Here is a 20,934-nt window from a genome sequence, read left to right on the forward strand (position 1 = left end):
GACAAATATTTTGTACTTAAATTTATGTATTTTTTATAGATAAAGTTTTAAATATAGTTAAACAATAACTATTCTAGTTGGTTTTTTTGTATTTATATATTTTTATCCTTATATATATATAAACTAATTAGACTAAGTGAAAAGTAATGATGTAATTGAAAAATAATTAATATCATTTTAAACTTTGAAATGATAGAGAAATAGAAAGAAAATGTTTAAAAATTTCCATTTAGACAGAAACAGGGAGTAGGTAGGAAGACATGGATACAGGGATAACTAAATATCTATGCATTAATGATAACAAATTGTCTTTGTTAGATTATATAATATTAATGTTATTAATAGTTTATTACATTACACCAACAAAGTGCCGTTGGTAGTTGGATTTCTCTAGTTTTAGAAAGAGATTCCGCAGAAGAGGAAGCGTGTGGTGATCTGATTGTGGGAGAGAGGATCATTGCCAATTGTCCCTTCATCGTGAAACTCATGGCATGAAAGAGATCGTTTCGTTTTCATAACAAATAAAATGAATGAACATTTCAGCTCTAATTTTGAATAATTTTGATGAACTGAGTTTCTCTTCCAATCTATTCTCCTTTATTCAAATCCTTTGATTCCATTGCTTCATTTCAACACACCCTTTTGATTGCCTACCCTTCTGTTGCAACTCTTGTGATCTCTTTTATTTTCTATGGACCCAAAAGAATTATGCTCCACAGATTTAATTGATGGTCAGTGTTTTCTTTTTGTTGCTCTCATTCACATGCACATACAGTGTTTCTTTATGCATTGCTTTCTTATATGGCCTTTTGCTTTTTCTCTCTCTCTTTTTTCCGTTACAAAGACAAGGTTTAACTGTTTTCAGACTTTGTAGGAAGTTGGTTTCCCTTTAGTTAACCAAACCACTTTGATTATGAGACTTGATTTAGGGATCAAACGGTCCTAAGGGGTGACATTTGAGCTACATCTCTTAGCTGTTCGATTTAATGTCTAGAACATTTAGGTTTTACCTTTTTCTTGCTGAGGATCTTGTCATTAATATATCTCAATATAACAGTAATATTGTGCATGGATGGTAATATTTCTGAATGCTGAATGTCCTCTCAGTGATTTCAAACTTGTACGTAGAATGCCTTTTGAATAATTAAGATCTTAATCATGCTGCATTGTAGATGCTTGCTAGGAAAATAGTTTTTTGCTGTTGTTAGGTTTCCCAGGTAGTGTGACTGTCAAATTATGTTCTTTTTGTGGTTCACTGTTATGTTCAGGTGCTATTTCTTCTCTCCTTCCTTCAATTTTAGGGAAAATATAAATAACATGACAGATAGGTTCCAGTTACGATGGGTCACATTCTGTTTCGTATGATATGATTGCACTTGTTTCAGTTGGTCTATTTGTCAATTTCAATTTCAAACTTCCATTTTGAAAGAAAAAGCGAGAAATAATTTATTTGAAGAATTATTTCATTTAGAAGTGAAATTGCTTTATCAATTCAATATCCAATTTGTTGTTCTAATTTCGGAGACCATAAATTGCTGAAAAAACCTAATATCGTGTAGTTCTATTTAAAATGAACAAAATTGGGTGGCAATTTCCAGTGTTACTATTTCAATTTTTGTCAGAGGAATAAACATGAACTTTAAACCTCACCAAGACACATAGTACTGTTCTTGAAGTTTGTAGTGTCAAGTAAATGAATATTATAAAACTTTATTATTGTAAAACAGAAAATTAACTCTCTCTTTTCTATATTTGTACATATCCTTTATGTCTGCACATTATTTGAGTGAAAGCCCCTTGTTTCATTTCTTAGTTGTTTGGAAGTGATCACTCTTTGAACTTGCACTTTAAAATTAAGAAGAGGAAATAGAGAACAATAAATCTTTCCTTTAACCAAAGTAACGTATTCGTTTGGATGAGGTAAAATTGAGGGAAATGTATGGTTCTGTAGTGATCTGATATAGTGTGAGAGCATTGTAAACAAGGATCTAGATTCTTTAGTGGAATGCAAATTAAACTGTTTAACATGGCTTGTCTAAGAAACTTTAGAGTAGTGTATTTATGTGAATCTTTCAAGAAGACAAACTATGATGCAAAATACTATTTTTGTATTGGTGGTTCAATATCTATGTTTTCTTACTTCTTGTTCTCTCATCTCTTTGAAAAGTAAGAGATATTTTGCACTGTGTATTTCATAAAGAACCTTTTTCCTTTGTGATTTTGGTATCCACCAGGTACTGTTGGTGCACACATCAAGAGGCCATGCAATTCTCTTCCAACAGTTATTGTCATTGGTGCTGGAATATCAGGAATTGCTGCTGCACGAAGTCTCTATGATGCATCTTTTAAGGTGGCTATATCATTATTGTCTGATTCATCTTTATTTACTTAGTCTTTCAATTTCTCTAATTAGGTCTGGGAAAGATTTTGTTTTTGTTGCTTTTTGCTTTGTCTCATTCTCGTCATTTGATAGGTAATTGTTCTGGAGTCAAGGGATAGGGTAGGTGGCAGGATATATACTGATTACTCATTTGGCTGTCCTGTAGATATGGGAGCCTCATGGTAAGTTCTACTTGAACTACATTTTCTTTTGTTGCTAAAACAGTTTCAGAAATGGAAGATGAGCTGAACTTGTGAACCTTGTTCACCATCTTCTAACTTGTCATTCATTAATTGGTGTGCTCGTTGTAGGTTCTTAGCCTTACTGCACCAACTTCCTAGATATTCTGAGATGGAAAAATATCACCTTCCTCTTATTGCCAATTTTCAACCCTTCTGTTATATGGTTTGGTCCAGACAAATATCCATCCTCAATGAAACAATGTGTGCAGTTTGCTAAAAGTGTGAACTGCAACTTGGCGGATTTTTTCCCAATAATTCTACTACATTAGTCTCATAGCTTAAGAGTCGAGTTGAAGTACAATTTAATAAAAGATTTAAAGCTTCTAAGCATCAATGTTGATATGAAGTTTCCAATCTAGTAATAATGAAAATAATAGTGCTAATATTTTGTGTGTTCTGGTCATTTCTAAATTATAGTGGTTACTTAGATAGTGGCTTTTCTCTCGTCTTTTAATTTTCTTCATACTCGCGAGGCTTAAAATTCACCTTGTGAGCCTTTACTGAAATTTGTTTCAAAAAGTCATTCTGAAAGCTAAATGCATTTTCAGATTCTTATGCGGGAAGAAAATTTTGCTGACAAGGATACATATGCTGGAAAACATTCTGTAAAGATGTTTGAGATTGTGAGGAAATACAGTTTTTATCGTGATAAGTGAAATATGGCCTATCCAGTTGTTTGCACTCTTCAAATCACCACACTGTATTTTTTAAATGTGAAGCAACGAAACGAGTCAGAAGTCAATAACTTTGCTTCTATTTTACTGAATATTTCTTGATTATTTTCCAGGCTACATGGTGTTTGCAATGAGAATCCCTTGGCACCAATGATACGTGGTTTAGGGCTAACATTATACCGTACCAGTAGTGATAACTCTGTCTTATATGATCATGACTTGGAAAGGTAATAATTTAGATTTCTCCTCCAAGTTTCTGCAAGATTGGTGTATAGCATGAGCCTTAACCTTTTATTATGCCTAGACAGTTCTAAAATCTGCTTCTCAACTTATGATTTTCTAACGAGTGTAGAACGTCTGAAACTTTTGCAATTGTACTACTTTGCTTTTTAGTAATGCTATTTCATCGTTATAGCTGTATGCTATTTAACATGGATGGTCATCAAGTCTCTCAACAAATGGTAATGGAAGTTGGAGACACTTTCAAGAGAATTCTAGCAGAGGTGAGATCTTTGCTGCATATGGCTTGTGTTTCTCCTTGATCATGAAGGAAATAATGATTATCTTAAACTTTAATCTATTGGTTTTCTTGTGATATTTCTAGACAGTGAAAGTGAGGGAAGAGCATCCTGATGACATGTCTATTCTCCAAGCAATTTCAATTGTGTTAAATAGACATCCGGAACTAAGGTAAGAGATTGATAAGAGCACATATTGTATATAAGCACTGACTTGAAGTTTCCATCTATCAGTGTAACATGGCAGTTTTCTTCAGGCAACAAGGGCTAGCTCATGAAGTGCTGCAATGGTATATATGCAGAATGGAAGCTTGGTTTGCTACTGATGCAGATATGATATCACTGAAAACCTGGGATCAGGCAAGTGCCATCATATTAGTCACAAGATTCTCTTTGCCTTAAACTTCTACGTGTGTCGTTTTCTGTTCTTTCAGACTTTAGTGTGATTTCATTATGAAATCTCGTTTACCTCTCTTTTTTTTTTTTTTAACTTTGTACTCATTTGGGTACTGGTATGAAAAATATGTATCTGTTTTTGTATTTTTCTTCTATAGAAGTCTTTGCTGAACAAGCTATATTTACGCATGACACTTATGTGTTACCTTCTTAGGCCCTTGATTCATCGCAGTTATTCCGTTGGTTGAAGTGATAAAATTAAAACCAGGGTTCCGTCTGTATGTACAAGATGAACTTGGCGTTGTTTAGTATTCAATTGAATGCTAGTATTGCTCTTGTTCTTGGTTTTCGTACAGGAGCATGTCCTCACTGGTGGCCATGGACTCGTGGTGCAAGGATATGATCCTGTTGTAAAAGCTCTTGCAACTGATCTCGATATACGCTTAAACCACAGGTTTTCTGTATAATTTATTGCACGACCTAGATATATGATTTGATACATAATCGTTTTCGTGATTTGTGTCAGAACATGCAAAAAAGAAAAGAGAAAACTACAATTTATGTGGAATTATTTATTATCATTTTTGGTGACTTCTATCAATAAGAAACGCATACCAATTTTTTCTGTCCCTCTCATGGGGTGATTAGGGGTGAAGATTTTACCCTTTTTGTGAAACCTCATATGTAGGGTGACCAAAATATCCAATGGTTACAACATGGTGATGGTCACAGTTGAGGGTGGCAGAAACTTTGTTGCTGATGCTGTTATTCTAACTGTTCCTATTGGAATCCTTAAGGCCAATTCAATTGAATTTACACCAAAATTGCCTGAATGGAAGGCTGCAGCAATTAAAGATATTGGTGTGGGAAATGAAAACAAAATTGCCTTGAGATTTGATAGAGTATTTTGGCCTAATGTAGAAGTTCTGGGCATGGTGTCACCCACCTCGTATGCCTGTGGTTATTTTCTCAATCTCCACAAAGCAACAGGTCATCCAATTCTTGTGTATATGGCTGCTGGAAGGTTTGCTCATGACCTTGAAAAGCTATCTGATGAATCAGCTGCAGATTTTGTAATGCAAAAGCTCAAGAACATGTTTCCTCATGCATCTAAGCCTGTAAGTTCACCTCTCATGCCATGTGTCTCATTTCTTTACTCTCTATATCCACTTTCATGATCCTGGATTGAGTTTTGATGGACTATTGCAGGTTCAATATCTTGTGTCACATTGGGGAAGAGATCCAAACTCTCTTGGCTGTTATGCATGTGATTTAGTAGGGAAGCCAGACGATGTGTATGAGAGGCTTCGTGCACCATTGGGTAATCTATTCTTTGGTGGAGAAGCTGTGAGCATGGATGACCACCAGGGATCTGTGCATGGAGCTTACTCTGCTGGGGTCATGGCTGCTGAAAATTGTCAGAGACATCTTCTGCAGAAACAAGGCCACAGAGAAAATCTCCCTCTGGTTTCTTCTGTTAGGCATGAAATGTTTGAAACTACTATACCTCTTCAAATCTCTAGAATGTGATTTGTGTACCTTCCTGTTCTTGAAAATAAGAACAATGTTCAGCAGAATGAATTGCTGATTAGAGTAATTGCACATTGTAGTTCAACTTAAACAATGGCAAAATATTATCAAAGCTAACTTTTATTCATAGAGAAATTCATTTCGTTTTTCTTTTCTCTCAATAGTAATTCTAAAGAAGCTATCCAAACCTGATAATGTTTAGCTCTCAGCACCACAAATTCCCTCTAATTTACCTTCGGTAAAATATTGGCCACGACATGTACAATGTATAAAAACCTTTTATCAGTCTTCTTTTGTTACATTCCAAAATGAAAGGGAGTGCAAGTTTTTTATACGATGAAAAAATTAACCAAAATTAAATATTCTCTAACCATTAAACAAAATAATTATAAAGTAAAATTAATTATTTCTATAAATTAATATCCTATAGCATACAAAAGGAAGAGTGTTATCCATGAATGTCCAAAAATAGTTGTTAAGAAGTCACTAAGATTGAGTTTGTAGTGTGAACTTTGAGCAATTTGATTAGGTTATAAATTTATCACATTATCATTCTTGCCCCCAAAATATTATTCATTAAAAACATTTAATAATTAAAAAATAGATAGAGTATACGTGCCCATAATCCTTATGATATTAAAAATGCAATTTGTTACCCATCTATTATATGTCCTTTAATATTTTTAACTTAGAAAATAAGAAACACACTATTTCTTTATCCTAATAAATTAGTTATAATTTTCTTCTTCTTTACTCTTTTTTAATTTTTGCTTTACAATAAAATTAAATGAAAATCAAAATGAAGATATGATTGATAAAGAAATATTTAATGTTGCATTGACTTTTAAAAATGATATATAAATAAAATAAAAGTATTTGAGCATTTCAAAACGTGAAAAGAGGTGGTCGGTGAGTTTTGCGGGTGCGTAAAACATCCTAGATGTAGAGAGTTATTCTCTCCGCCACCACACACACACGGCTACTTACATTTTCCTAACATTTTTTTAATTCTAATAATATCATTTTTAATTTTATTTTTTATTTTTTTTTATTTTTTTCTTAAAACTTTAATTTTTTACTTTCTTATTCACTTAGTTACACATCACATCCCACCCCCCACATCCTTTACCTTTTTTAATTTTTTCTTAAAATTCTAATATTTTATTCTCTTATTCACTCACAGCACTTCCACTTTCACACTCTTACTTTCTCTCTTTCTCTCTTATTCTCCTCTTTCTCTTTTCTCAATTTCCCATTTTCGTCAAGGTTATATGTGAACATGTGTTGAGTGTTGTGTGTGTTGGGTCCTGCTATGTGTCTCCGTTCTGTGTTAAATGAAGAAGAAAAACGCGAAAGGTGGCAATGAATATTGGGTATCCATAAAACACTTAAACACATCTCGAAATATGTCCACAGATATTGACATCTGTTTACCCTTCAACGGATGACGATATCCGACGACGATGGATTCCGATATCCGTTTAAGTGTTCTACGGATACCCCATATCCGTTTAAGGATACTGAACTCTGTATTCACATGGGAACATTCTGCTTGGCACCACCACTGGACCATCTTCGACTACCACAATAGCATAGTTAGAGGGGAGAAGAAGCAAGGAAATCTGATTTCCATGAGAGTGCTTGGATGTGGGGTGGTGAAGAAAGTAACACTCTTAGCTGTATTATGTCAAAGTCAAATATTTAAGGACCCTCAATTAAATCCTTATTTAAACATTTTCTTTTTGCACCCATGTTTTTCACATACATTTCCATAATTTTTAAATACCAAAAGTACCCTTCTGGAAATAGTTTTAGGCAGCAAAGTGATGGAGGTTTTTACCCAATGTGTTTTGAACATTATGGTGTATTTTTTAGAGCTGTCAAAATGGGTCACAACCTGTGGGCCAACCCGACTCACCATGGGTTCGGGCCGGGTTGGGTTTGAAAAAAATTGTATTTTTTTATGCGGATTAGATTTCAACCCAGCTCATTTAAACCCCGCTCATGCGGGTTGAACCCATGATGAGCCGGGTTGGCCCACCAACCTACCTACCTGATTTTATTTTATTAAAATTTAATTTTAATTTTATAAAAAATATTTATTATTATTTTTTGCTTGAAAATATTATTTAAGTTCTTTATTTTCAAAATTAATTAAACACCCGTATTGGGAGTGAAATGTGTTTAGATTTAAATTATAAAAAGTTTGTAATTATTTTTTATTTAAAAAAAATTGTAATTAAGTGAGCTAGTGAACCAACCTGTTTACCTACCAACCCGTAGTGGGTTGGGCCAGGTTTAGATTTTTCTGACTTGCTAATAAATGAGTCAGGTTAGGACCAATCTGTGGTGGGCCGAGCCGGATGATCCGTTTTGACAGCTCTAATATTTTTAATTACTGTTGGTGGTGATTGGTGATGGTTTATGGGTGTTGGTAATGATTCACGGTGGTTTCTAGTGGTGGTGGGAGGTAGCGGCTTTGAATTGCTTTGTTGGTGAGTTTATGATTTGCGGGTTTTTTTTAAGTGCAATTTGAAACTTCTTTTTTTTATTTTTGTACATTCTAGAGTGCGAATTTATTTTAGTTTACGAAATATATTTTTTTAAATGTAGCACTATTGAATCTAAAGATGAAATCCCAATTTTAGATGATAGATAAGTTGTCATACATGAAAGAGTCTAGTGAAGTTTTTTTTGCAAGTTCAAATGATTTAGTTGAATAAGATTGTGTTAGACCTTTTACAATAGAAGATATAAATAAAAATTCATTTATTTTTGTGTAATAAATTTGACATGTCATGTAGTTATATTGTAATGTACTTGTATAGGTATTTTGTACGTAAAATGAATTAATTCAATAGGTGTAGAGTGATTACTTAATTAGTTTTATGATTATCGTATTAATTTGAGAAAATAAATGGACAATAAATAAGGAATACACATGTGTTGTTAGCTGTAGTAAATATAGAAAATACAAAAAATTATATAAAAGTGATTGTAATTGATACAAAAGAATTTGATTGTCCTTTTAAACTTAATGGTAAATTTGTTCTTAATAGAAAAGTTTGAATATTAAAAATAATATATTGCATTCGTAGTCATGATTGATACATTAATTGATCACTCATGTTAGTATATTAAAACGGAATAAGTATTTTATTATTGTTTACATAAAAAAAATCTAGTAAACCCAAGAAATATATTACATAAAACTATAATAATGAAAAAATGTCACGGATACAGAGATCTACAACTAAAATGCAATATTATTTGTTAGAATATATAAGTATATCCATTAGTATAAGTGTGATAAGTCTTTGTCTATGTTTAATTGTTGCAATAGAACAACCACTCTGTATTAGATACAAACAAATTCTCACAGAATAAAAAAGAATAAAAAAGAGTTGAACATAAATTTATATATACATAAAAAGTTTTTTATGTGGAACAAAAAATAAATCTATTCAGATAATATTTTATTAGTGTGCCGATATATATATATATATATATATATATATATATATATATATATATATATATATATATATATATATATATATATATATATTAAATCTTCCAAACATCATGCACACTGACTTGGAGAAGGAGAAGAAAAATTGTGTTTTTATTTATTTTTAGATTAAGGTTACAATGAACATTTCATCACCGCCATTTGGGTGCAGGTGGAAAATATGGGGTGTAGTAAGAAACTGCCCCTTATTTGTCCTTGACCCAACACAAACAAAAACTAATAATAAATAATGATTTGCACGCATTTTCTGCGTTTGGTTGGAGACAGGAGCCAGAAGCTTGTCGATCAACTAGCCACACAATAACCAGGACGATGAGGATCTTCGGAAAACACGTTTTCCCGAGCCAGATTATACTTTTTGCTTCTGGGTATGTATGCATTTGTTCTACTTCAATTCAATTCTCTAATAAATTTCAGTTCTAATACTTCCTAATTCCGTTAAATTGTTCCTTATAAACGCGCTTAAACTTGCAAACCATAACAGGCTTTTGTTCTTTGCATCAACAACCTATGATGTCCATAGATCCATCAAGAACAACCAAACACCCCCTTCCCAAGAGCAAGTCAAAGCCCTTCAAGACTACATCGAATCTGCGCGTCGCTCCCGTTAAATCAACGGCATGTATTTTGCCACGTCATCTTATCAACACATGCTTTATAATGTGAACTTCACATTCTTGGCATATGAGCATCTTTATTTTGACGTTAGCTTATAAGTAATCAGTTTTAGTTCCACTAAACAAAATATAAAAAATGGCCCATGCAGGTCTCGAACCTGCGACCTTCGCGTTATTAGCACGACGCTCTAACCAGCTGAGCTAATAGGCCTTCTTGTTATAAGTGATGTGTTCTCTGAATTTATCCTATTCAATCATTTAAACATTCTCCAAATTTCATGTAATGTCTGGAAAGTGTATCTTTAAAAAACAATTATCAATTTTCCATCTGTCAAATAACTTGCAGCAGTGTGACTTTAAAAGAGGATTTAAATGAAAGATATTTTGTAATTATTTTTGTGTATGCACTTTTTTATCTCTCTTATTATCCTTTGTTTTATTATGTTGTTTTATCAATTCTTTAGTTTCCTGGTCCACAATAAACTATACATGTAAAAATGGAAGTGTTTTTATTATAAAATTAAAATAATTACTGGAAACTAAAATATTTTAATAACTAATTTTTTATACATAAAATCGAAAGTGTTCACATTCTACATTTTTTATCGTTTTGCAATTACTTTTTATTGTAACCATAGTAATATAAAAAGTTGTTATAATCAAATTATAATCATTAGAAACATTCCAATTAAATTATTTTTCATCTAAAATACAAGTTGCTTTTTCATGAGGTTATTATTTAATTGAAACACTTCAAAGTATGGTTGTTGTAATGGAAATGTCAATTTGAAAGCTTTCCAATAAAGTTTAGCAAATTTCAATTATATAACAATAAAGTAAGTAAACGTGGGTCGGTTAAAATAATACATAACTAGCATCAAAGTGATCTATAAAAAAAAGGACAACATATTAATCCAAACTTCTTTTTCATAAAAAGGGGAGCATGAATATCAAAATCCAATAGTAACTAAAATTATGCCTTATTTGACTATATACAAATTGCGCTTTTGCATTTTCTGTGGCTTTCCTAAATCCATTCTTCCACCTAACATTATATGGCATTGGATTTAGGTTTTCATTACAGGAGATAATACTTTTGATGGAGGAACCATAGATCTAGCAAAAGCAACTGGCAAGGAAAGAAACTTCTTGGCTTTGCCCACATAAGCCCTCCTGGTGAAATTGTTGTAATCATTAGCTTCAATCTCGTCCAAAATCTGGCGATACAACAGCAAGGACGCCCATACCTACAAATCCCACAGAACCCTTTTGTGTTCACATGTCAAACTAGTTAAATAATGCATGAAAGGCTTCACCTTTTTCCATTTTGGTTCTAGAATTGCCATAATCTTTCTAGGAGTGTGTATTCTCACTTGGGTAGCCCTAAAAAATTTATTAGTTCACAATCAACTTTACACTGTTATTATATTGGAAAAATGTAGTTACAATGACGTCACTCCATTAGAACACCCTACAAACTCGTATGCAGACACCTAAGAGCATAACCAATTATAAATATATTTTGACACTGACTGCAAAGCTTTATCTCTTGGATTAAAGTTCAGATTTTTAAATTTGTTTGTGTGACTATCATTGTTAAAGAAATATTTTGACCAAGAAAATGTTTCGTCAAGCTTCCACAGGCCCACCCCATTGATTCTGAAAAGGTTTTGCATGTGTCCACTTTAAAATTTGAATAAACCAACAATTTGATCTTTCAAGTATCACTAAGTAGTCCCTAAATAATAAAAGTACTGAAATGATTCCCAGAGTATGAATATCCATCACTTTGATTCCTCCTGTGTAAACATATTTTACTATATCCTCCAAGGACCATTTTGAAGGGTTTTTCAAATTTTGCAGATTATGAATCTTGATTTCTAATACTTAAAATACTTTAGGGACCATTTAGGAGAGAGGAAAATACTTCAAGGATGCATTGATGATTATTTCTTAAAATCTCAGGCAGAGAGAAAAGGTTTTATAAAACGATAAATGTTGGAATTTCATACCGGCCATCTGCTAGCTTCATTAAGCTCCGTCACTCCCTTTTCTGCCTCATCAAAGAACATTCTAGCCCTTTTTATTTGGCTCTTCATGAAGTTCCTCCACTTGTCTGTCACCTTACCAGCAAATATGTCATCATCTGAAAGCCCTGCTTGAGCCAACTCATCTTGAGGTAGATACACTCTTCCTCTGCTGGCACTGTTGAAAATGAAAAGGGTTTAACCAAATTAAGATGCAGATTCATTCCTGAAATCAGTATCAGAATAAACTAACATGGTATCCTAGAAGCATATTTTGGTATTAGTTCCAGTATAATTTTTCATTTTTCAGCCACCTATTTATTTTTTTCTCTACCTTCAGGTTAGACACTATAGAGTAGTAAATCCTAACAAATCACACAAGCATATTCAAGTTTTATGGACCGGAGAAAGGATAAAAACAACCTGAAACTCAAACCAGACATAGCATGAATTGCTTTCAGTGAGTTACCAATAAAAGAAACTCCTACACAAGTTTTGACTAGTCCAGAACAAGAAGCAACAGAAAGCGTTGCTGATCTTGAACATTGATGCAAAATACTGCATCTAGTATACATCTCATGCTTTTATTTTAACTTTTTGAGACGGTAAAGTCCAGCTATCATGTGTATCAATAAGGTGATATGCATCTCATAATCATCAAAACTCAAGTTAGACATTGACATATAATGGTCTGATGGACAATACCAAAATGGTTGCAGTGTGAGAAGTAAACTTCACAATCTTGATTCTACAAGTATTTTCTTCATAATCTTTCTAAAGACTTGAATAAACATGAATATTTACGGACTTACTCCTCTCCAACATCTCTTAGTATGTTGGTTAACTGATTTGCAATTCCCAGGGCCAAGGCAGCATTGTAAACACTCTCAGTTGTGGCTTGTGAATATGGAGAAATGCCCATGATTGGAACACTCATTATACCGACTGTCCCAGCAACATAGTAACAGTAAAGATATAGTTCATCAAAGTTTTTGTATCTCGACTTCTTAAGATCCGTTCTCATTCCTTCTATCATATCTTTAAATGGCTGCATGGACATGAATAAAAGAGTTGAAAAATATGTCCTCCAAAAATGAAGATGAATATATTAAACTCAAGTATATTGTAAGTAATGAAACATGACTAATGGTTTCACAAAAGTCATGTGAGGGGCACATGAAATACCTTGGCGGTTTACAAGATGTTTATAGTAAAGACATTCTCAGAAAAATTTAAACAACATTTCAAAATGAGCAACCGCTATATAAGTTTTTTATCCAAGGACTCAAAGATTGAAATGTAGTATAGAAATGAATTTAAGAAACAAAGAGATTAGTATCATGAGCAGCTCAGAACTCTGATTCGGACAACACAGCAAGAAAATTTTGGACACAGTGCATATTTGCCAGTTTTTTCACCCTAAAAGTATGCATTGGAAGGTAAAACGTAGATCTTATGAGTGAACAAATGAAAGAGTTCAAAGCAAGCAGAGGTCGATCTCATCAAAGACTAAATAAATTAAGGAAAACTGTGATGTGATAATAATGTAAAAGTAAAGTATGTAAAAATAATACAAAAGATAGTAATCACCTCCAAAACTCCAATTGTTTTAAAACACACACAATTCATATTACGCAACATATGTCTGTGCATAGATTAGCAATGAATTTCCCGCAAATATCTTAAATGATTAAGGAAATGGATCCGTACCTGGATATCAACAGGAAATCTGGCAACTGTATCAGATAAAGCAGCATCGAGCATATCAAATGGACGACCTTGAAAAAGTTCTTCCAGTCTTGATTCCCACCTATCCAAAGCACTTGGTGTAATTTGTGAAGCATTAGGGCCATCAACAAGTTCATCTGTTCTCCTGCACCACACTGAAAAACAGGGATCAATATAAGGCAATTGAGTAGTTCGCGTAACAGTATTGCACGATCATGTGACAAAAGATATATAATAATACACTACAAGATAAAGCAAAAGCAGATTTTATTCACTAAGGAATTCATGAGAGCTACAACAGTTTACCCATCTCCTTCCAATTTTGGTTATCAAAATGAACATCGAGATTTTGACAGCTGGAAATGTCTAACAATTTAAGCATTCGGTCAGAGATTAGAGTAAGACAGCAGTGCTATTGCAGTTTTATCATCTGAAGGTGAAAGCTTCATTATTGATTGCTCACTTTAAAGGTTTGTCAATTTATAGTGCACATAAGAGAATTAAGTTCTCATTTACATATTTGGTCAGATACATTTTCATGTAATGATTTAGTTTCACCAAGGAATGGACATTGTCACGGGTTCCTTTGAAATTTAGAACGAACATAGACAGATCTTTTCAATTTTTGAGGACTAATTCAAACATCTACGTTTTAAAATCAGAATAAATGCTAATTGAAAAACCAAATTTTCAAGCCTGAAGACCTAGAGCGAAACAAGTCTGCTAGTTCTTGTTTCAAACATAAACTACCCTGAAAGTTTCAAAAAGATTTTATCAAGTATATAATTAGTCAACATGCTTTCTAGTGACCAAAACTTTGTTTCTTGCGCTTTTAACTTCTAAGTTAAATACTGCAATTAGATATGGAATTTTGATCCAAACTGAGTAACAATGAACCATCTTAGTGCATTCTAAAAGCAAAAAATTATGTTGTTACAACATGTCTCATGTCAAGAAAAGTTTGTGAAAAGTCTTCCTAAAGTATCTGCTTGAGGTGATTCCAACAGTACTGTAAGAGAAAGAAATCCTAACCAAATAAGCATGATCACTCACCATATATTGCCCAGATAGCTCTTTGCCTTTCGGGAGTCATTAGGAGAGTTCCTGCAAAGACAAAAGCCCATGTAAATTGGACTCAAACCATGCCACAAACCCAAATGAAATCTGAGGTTGACATCCTCACATGAAGGAAAGATAAGAGAAAGCTAACCCAGGTAAAACGTCTTAGCGTATTCTGCACAAACTTCTCCACAACGATCATATGCTTCACTCAACAAGCTCAAATTCCCAGGCAGAGCAATATCTGGTCTTGCGTCAATTTCACCCTTAGAGCCAAACTTCCTCTTAACCAAAGATGCCTGCTTCAACACCACATCATAGACCTTCTGCTCTGATGAAACAGCCACTTCTCCCGCTGCTGGGTTTGCTAGCACATTCGCTACCATAGGGAAGTTGCTAGCACGTTCTATGCCAGACCGTCCAACACACGTATACTTCATGTCTGTACTCAAAGAGTAAAATCTCCATCTCCTCTCCCTATCCTTCGCTCTAATCGACCTATAATCTTGAGACATAACCTTCGAAGAATCCAAGAACTTCACATGTTGGATGGAATCAAATAACCCGGTGGAACGCGAAACCTCCAAACCAGGGAAGGAAGCAACCCATAGTAATGTCACAGACATGACTAAACAATTGTGTTCTTGAAACTTGCTTGTGGAGCTTGTTCTTTCCTCCTTGATTTCCTATTTCTCAAATATTAATCCTTCAGCGAACCACTAAATTGAAGACACCGGCAAATCACGCAAAACAATTGCCGCTATTCCCATGCAAGTCTCAGAAACCAATTCCAGCAGCTGCAAAACTTGTTCTACCAAAGATATCTGTGACTGAACAAAAAACAAACATCTTATTCAGTATCACAGTGACATCAACCTAAAACAAAACAAAAATAAAAAATAAAACAAAACAAGAAAAACCCTTTTTGTCAGATACAAGATTACAAAAACACACCTAATGAAGATCCAAATCCAAACAACACACCCCTTCCCACCCCCCTCGGAAGTAAAAAAAGAGTTGCAACTGTCACCAGAGAAAATACTAGCCAACAAACAGTGTTTGGTACGACTCTTCATCCATCCATCCATTCATTCATTCTAGCACTAAATTATGAAGTTGATAAAGCATATTATCTATCTACGTACTATATTTACTAACCTACACGAAAATCCAACCTCTTAGAGAAAGAGCATGAATGAAAAGATAAAAAAAAAAAAAAAGTGCAGATACACACAAACAAACACCTGTGTTGGGTGGTGCTGCTGTGACCCACTCAAGAGAGGTTCCCATTAATTGGAAAAATGGTTGAAGGCATCAACATCATGGAAGAAGCAAAAACTAACAACGGCCACTAAAGAGCAATTTCTTACACTCACCACATGATATGACCCACCAAACTCTCTCCACTCTTCCAGAGCTTAATACTATTTTTTTCTCGTCTTTTTGTTTCTTCCTCTTTTAAAAAGAAAAAGGAAAAAAAAAATACTGTGCCCCTTTTGCTAATTTCTCTTACATTTGAGACCACCCTCTTCTGTGATACAACAGAACGTCTGGTTCTGAGTCTCACGCCTCTTGTTACAAGAGTTTGTTCTTTGGAGCCTTCTGTGTCTCAATTCAACGTTAGCTACTCACATTTATAATGGGTCGGGTTCCAAGCTCCATACCCGCATTTTGCTTCTGGAGTGAGCTTTTATTTTTCTTGGTAAAAATAAAAATTTCATAAAGAAATGAGGGAAAATATTGAATGGGAAATTAAATCACATTTATTAACTATACAGTTTTCACATATAGAAAATTCATCCTATTAATTATTGTGTGCAGTTTAAAAAGTAAATTAAGTAAAAAAAATTAGGGCGGAAACAAAAATGGAATAGTATTTTTATTATTTTTGTAGATGATAAAAAAAATTAATGCTTTCCTTTAATTAAGAAAACAAATAAGTCATTTCAATTGTTAAAGAAAAACTAAATTTTCATATTTCATTGAGTATGTGATTTATTATATAAATAAATTCAATAACTACAATATTCAAGGTTTATTTTTACTTCATAATGAATTTACTAACTGTATTTTAAAAAAAATAGTTTATATATCTTCTACTTGAAACATTTATTTGTTTTTATAATAAAATAGGGGATGTGAAAATGTGAAAAAATTAAATTATAAATGAAAAATTCCTTAGTAAAATAACATCCTAAAAAATTATAAACTCGTCTTCTACTGATGTATTGTTAACTGAATATTATAAAATAATTAATAATGTATATATATATTAGTGAAAATAATAGAAAATTAAGAATTACAGTAACCATTTATTTCATCTAAACAGTTAATATGAAATAAAATTAAAAGTAAGTAATTACATTTACTCTATAATCCATAAAATTAATACGAAAACATCATGAGACTTGTAAAAATAATAAAAGTTAAATGATAGATAAAAATAATTATTTTCATTAATTTGCATTAATGTATTATTTGTGAAAGTACCGTTAATGCATTATAGTATATTAAAATAATTAAGTTTCATTGAATTATTAGATAATAGATTAAAAAGACTAAGTATACTCCTCTTCTTTAACAGATACAATTGGGTGGGAAAAAAAACATATTGCATTATCACATGGTTCTCTCTTATGTAGGAAATACACTTCCCTCCAATAGTTTACCATGCATAGCTTTTAATTTCTCTCTTTATTTAGATAAAATTACCATGACAATTAAAAACTCATTGTCAAGACATTTAATCAATGTTATTAATATAGTATTAATTATTTATTAAATGTAATTGGTTTATTAATTTAATAATTTTAATGCTAATAAATGAATATAATGGTAACAAATATAAAACCATTTTAGTTAATATATTAAATAAAATTTAATTTTCATTGAATGTAATGATTTAATTTTAATAAATAAATATAATTGTAACAGATGTTCAATATTTTTAAATAAGTCTTCTTATTTTAAGAAATTATTACAAATTTATATAAATTTCATATACGAGTTAAATTTTATTATTTTTCAAAACAAAAATATTTTGAAATAGAGAAATTCAAATGTGTCCTATTCTCTATATATTACTTAAAACACATTACATTTTTATAATAATAAATAATAATAAAATTCTATTGTTATTTTTATTGTTATTATTATTATAATTATAAAATTAAATTATTTTTTGTAAATAATTTTAATTTATTTTGTAATAAAATAGTTAAGTTAAAAAAAGTAATCAAATAAAAAGACGGTTAAATTTAAGAAAACATCATCACTTGAAATGTAAAACTGATAAAAATAATTATTTTTACTTAACCAATATTTATTTAAAGGATAAAATTAAAAAAAAACGTGAATAACTTAACTAATTAATTCTATTTATTATTAAAAAAATTATTCTTTTGAAAGTATTTTAGGACATAATAATTATAGAAAGGTAAAATAACATATGTACACATTAAATTAATATGGTAAGGATAGCACAGTTTTTCCACATAATTTGATTTTATATATTTATGTTCTATTTAAATTTATTGAAGAATAATTATTTTTAAAAAGCTAATTTTAGTTAAACTTATACAGTATCAGGCCATTTTTCTGGGTAGATTAAATTTATTTATAATAATATTGTACAATGTTATTTATTTATATTATACTTTAAAATCAAAATTCTATTTTAGTTTGTGTTTAAAAATATTATGGGTGACAAAAAAATTAACATTCCAAATATTTTTGAGTAAACGTTTCGATGTGGTAAGATCAGTATTTTTAGTAAAGTCGACGGACACGTTACGCTCATTAATAAGATGAGTATGGTATAATCATGTCCATATTTTCAAATCTAACATATATGATTTTTTATATAAATATTTTTTAGAATTAATATTATTGAAAAAAGGTAACATATATAATATACAAAAAATAATTACAATATTATGAAAATTATTATGCATTGAAATTGTAAAATTATTTTTTCTTTGAAAATAATTTTTTATATTTTAAATGATTATATTTTTTATTTTCGATCGTCGAATAAGTTTTATATTATTTATATTAGTTAATACTCGTTTGAACTTTATATTTAGAGGAAGATGTTACAATATCGTAATATTGTTTAGAAGTTGATTTTTTTAATTTCCATAATCTAAATAATCTACCAAATGAGTGACGAAAGATTAAAAATATTTTTAAGATACAATTACAACAAATGGTACAAAATAAACTATTTTCACAGTTTTTTACCTAGTTGATTATAATTTAATTTTTATATTTTGATAATTGATTTTAATTTTATGATAGTAGTTTATTAATTTTTTCTGTATTAATTTATTTTTATCATCATACAAATATATTAGCATGTGGCTTAGAGTTTTCACTTGTATATAGACCCGACCCGGGTAGAAAAAGTGAATCGGATACGACCCAGGAATGACGGCAGGTACGTAAAGTGCGCAAGAAAAGTGAAATCCACGTGGATGCAATCACCCAATCAGAGAAAGATAACCTTATCGTGTGCCACAAAGCGGTGTTCAAAACGGTGATGTGGTTGACTGACACGTGGCGCTCTCCTATTGACTCCACCAGGTGATACACTTATTTCACGGGTTTGCGGATTGGTTTGGTGGTGAGAGCGTGGGCCCTACCGGGTTGCCAATTATAGAGTTTTTGCTCTTTTTAACTCCTAAATGGGCTGCATGGGGCCCAGCGGGCCTTTGTCGGTTTGCGTTATACCCTACACAGTGGAAAAGTGGAACAAATAAGAAAAATGGGACACACACGTTCTTTCCATTACAATTTGACACGTACGCAATTTGCACATTCTTTGGATCTCATGCACTGGATCACTATTTCACTGCTTTTGAGTTTACTTCTCTTCACGCAGATTCACGGACACTTGTCACTGCTATTTACCGAAACTTCATTGGTAGGTCAAACTACATCACAAACATTTGGGTACTTTAAGGTTTTTGCAATTAATTAATGGACCTAATTCTATATGATAGTGGGAAACGTTTTTGACTCAGATCTCATTACCATTATTTAATAGGAAAAGGTGTTAGTGTCGAGAATTAAGACTCGAGGTTGGTTAGATTGGTAAAATGATTAGATTAATTGAATGTGGAAAGTGACGAATGATAAGTTGGTAGGAGTGAGAGTGTTAGTTATTTTGATAGGGTATTCAAGGGTTGAAACTCTCTTGTTCGGTAAATTAACTTTTTTAATCTTTTATTTCGATTTTTCTCTCTCATGCCTAAAATCTTTATATTGTTTGTATTGAAAAGGATGAGTCGTACCAATACTGGCGTTGATAGGAATAAAGAATCAGTGTGGGGATATGTTTGGTAGGTCATGGATATAAGATATTTTCTTATCTTCTAAATTGGTTGGTACTTTTGCACCGTTAAATCGTTGGTACATGTAGATGAGATTTGTATCACCTTCTCATTGGAGATGTGTTCCGCTTCAATTAATCATAGAACAAATAATTGATATAGTTTGACTTGGTAACATAAATTAGGTTATCTTTAAAAGCTCTTTTATAAATCTGAACTAATTTAGTTTCAAAATTATGAATCTAAGTTGGTTTAGAAAATAATTACCGAAAAGATTAGGTCGTGTCTCATTGGCACAATTTTGTTTTGAAGAAGTTGTGAAACATATGTTGAAGATAAAGTTGTGGAAGGAGAACATGACTTCTTTAACAATGTTGAAGTCCCTACTAGTCAAAGACAATTTCTATGAACATTAAGTTTAATTAAGCTCAAAGCAAAGTTATTATACGATTACAGAACTTCAGCCGAAAATAAATCTCACTAAAATCACCATAAGATTAGGTGATTTTTGTTAAAAGATTTATTGAACTAAACTCATACCAGCAGTGGGCAACTTCTAACTTCTATTTAAATATTAGTTACACTAAAGTTGTGTTGGTGTTGGCAATTTCGACCTAAAATGAATTTGCATTTAAGTTATATCATGGCTTGACTTCTATCTAAAAGTAATTAAACTGAAGTCGTAGCGACTTTAATGGTTAAAGAAGTCATGTTATCCTTCTATAACTTTGTTAAAGAAGTTGTGTTCTCTTTCCAGGAATTTATCTTCAAAAGTTACAAGTCTTTAAGTAACGCAAGATAGAAAATGGTATTCAATATTGATTTGCATTAATCATATATTGTTTAAATACAATCAATAATGTATAATAAGACTCTATTGGACAATTATTACTATAAT

The 20,934-nt window shown here is 31.8% G+C and overlaps 2 protein-coding genes, 1 long non-coding RNA gene and 1 other non-coding gene across 8 annotated transcripts; 2 read left to right on the forward strand and 2 right to left on the reverse strand.

Moving 5' to 3' along the window:
• Positions 1-356: 356 nt before the first annotated feature.
• LOC124830148 (putative polyamine oxidase 4) lies at positions 357-5,897 on the forward strand. 2 transcript variants are annotated; one of them, XM_047303789.2, is made up of 10 exons: positions 357-731; positions 2,235-2,350; positions 2,474-2,562; positions 3,410-3,523; positions 3,712-3,799; positions 3,901-3,986; positions 4,072-4,174; positions 4,567-4,664; positions 4,899-5,328; positions 5,420-5,897. In XM_047303789.2, the coding sequence occupies exons 1-10, from the start codon at positions 692-694 to the stop codon at positions 5,738-5,740; spliced, it is 1,485 nt and encodes a 494-aa protein (XP_047159745.1). In that variant the 5' UTR covers positions 357-691; the 3' UTR covers positions 5,741-5,897. The 2 variants fall into 2 exon arrangements, with proteins under 2 accessions (XP_047159745.1, XP_087948655.1); XM_088092529.1 differs by lacking the exon at positions 357-731 and adding an exon at positions 3,171-3,245 and having other exon boundaries at positions 2,313-2,350.
• Positions 5,898-9,355: 3,458 nt separating this feature from the next.
• On the forward strand, positions 9,356-10,282 carry LOC124830156 (uncharacterized). The gene is made up of 2 exons (XR_007028163.2): positions 9,356-9,640; positions 9,757-10,282. It is a non-coding gene; the product is annotated as an uncharacterized LOC124830156 (long non-coding RNA).
• Positions 10,027-10,100, reverse strand: TRNAI-AAU (transfer RNA isoleucine (anticodon AAU)). Its single transcript has one exon. It is a non-coding gene; the product is annotated as a tRNA-Ile (tRNA).
• A 516-nt stretch (positions 10,283-10,798) lies between the features above and the next one.
• On the reverse strand, positions 10,799-16,280 carry PSY (PHYTOENE SYNTHASE). 4 transcript variants are annotated; one of them, XM_047303787.2, is made up of 7 exons: positions 16,080-16,280; positions 14,855-15,533; positions 14,698-14,748; positions 13,627-13,799; positions 12,729-12,964; positions 11,902-12,094; positions 10,799-11,136 (listed from the first exon to the last, which is right to left on the reverse strand). In XM_047303787.2, the coding sequence occupies exons 2-7, from the start codon at positions 15,327-15,329 to the stop codon at positions 10,957-10,959; spliced, it is 1,308 nt and encodes a 435-aa protein (XP_047159743.1). In that variant the 5' UTR covers positions 15,330-15,533; positions 16,080-16,280; the 3' UTR covers positions 10,799-10,956. The 4 variants fall into 4 exon arrangements, with proteins under 4 accessions (XP_047159743.1, XP_047159742.1, XP_087948667.1 ...); XM_047303786.2 differs by having other exon boundaries at positions 15,948-16,280; XM_088092541.1 differs by lacking the exon at positions 16,080-16,280 and adding an exon at positions 15,862-15,882.
• Between the last annotated feature and the right edge of the window lie 4,654 nt (positions 16,281-20,934).

This window comes from Vigna umbellata, chromosome 1, assembly GCF_029865625.1.
Source record: "Vigna umbellata cultivar VRB3 chromosome 1, Vumbellata_1.0, whole genome shotgun sequence".
NCBI classification, from domain to species: Eukaryota; Viridiplantae; Streptophyta; class Magnoliopsida; order Fabales; family Fabaceae; genus Vigna; species Vigna umbellata.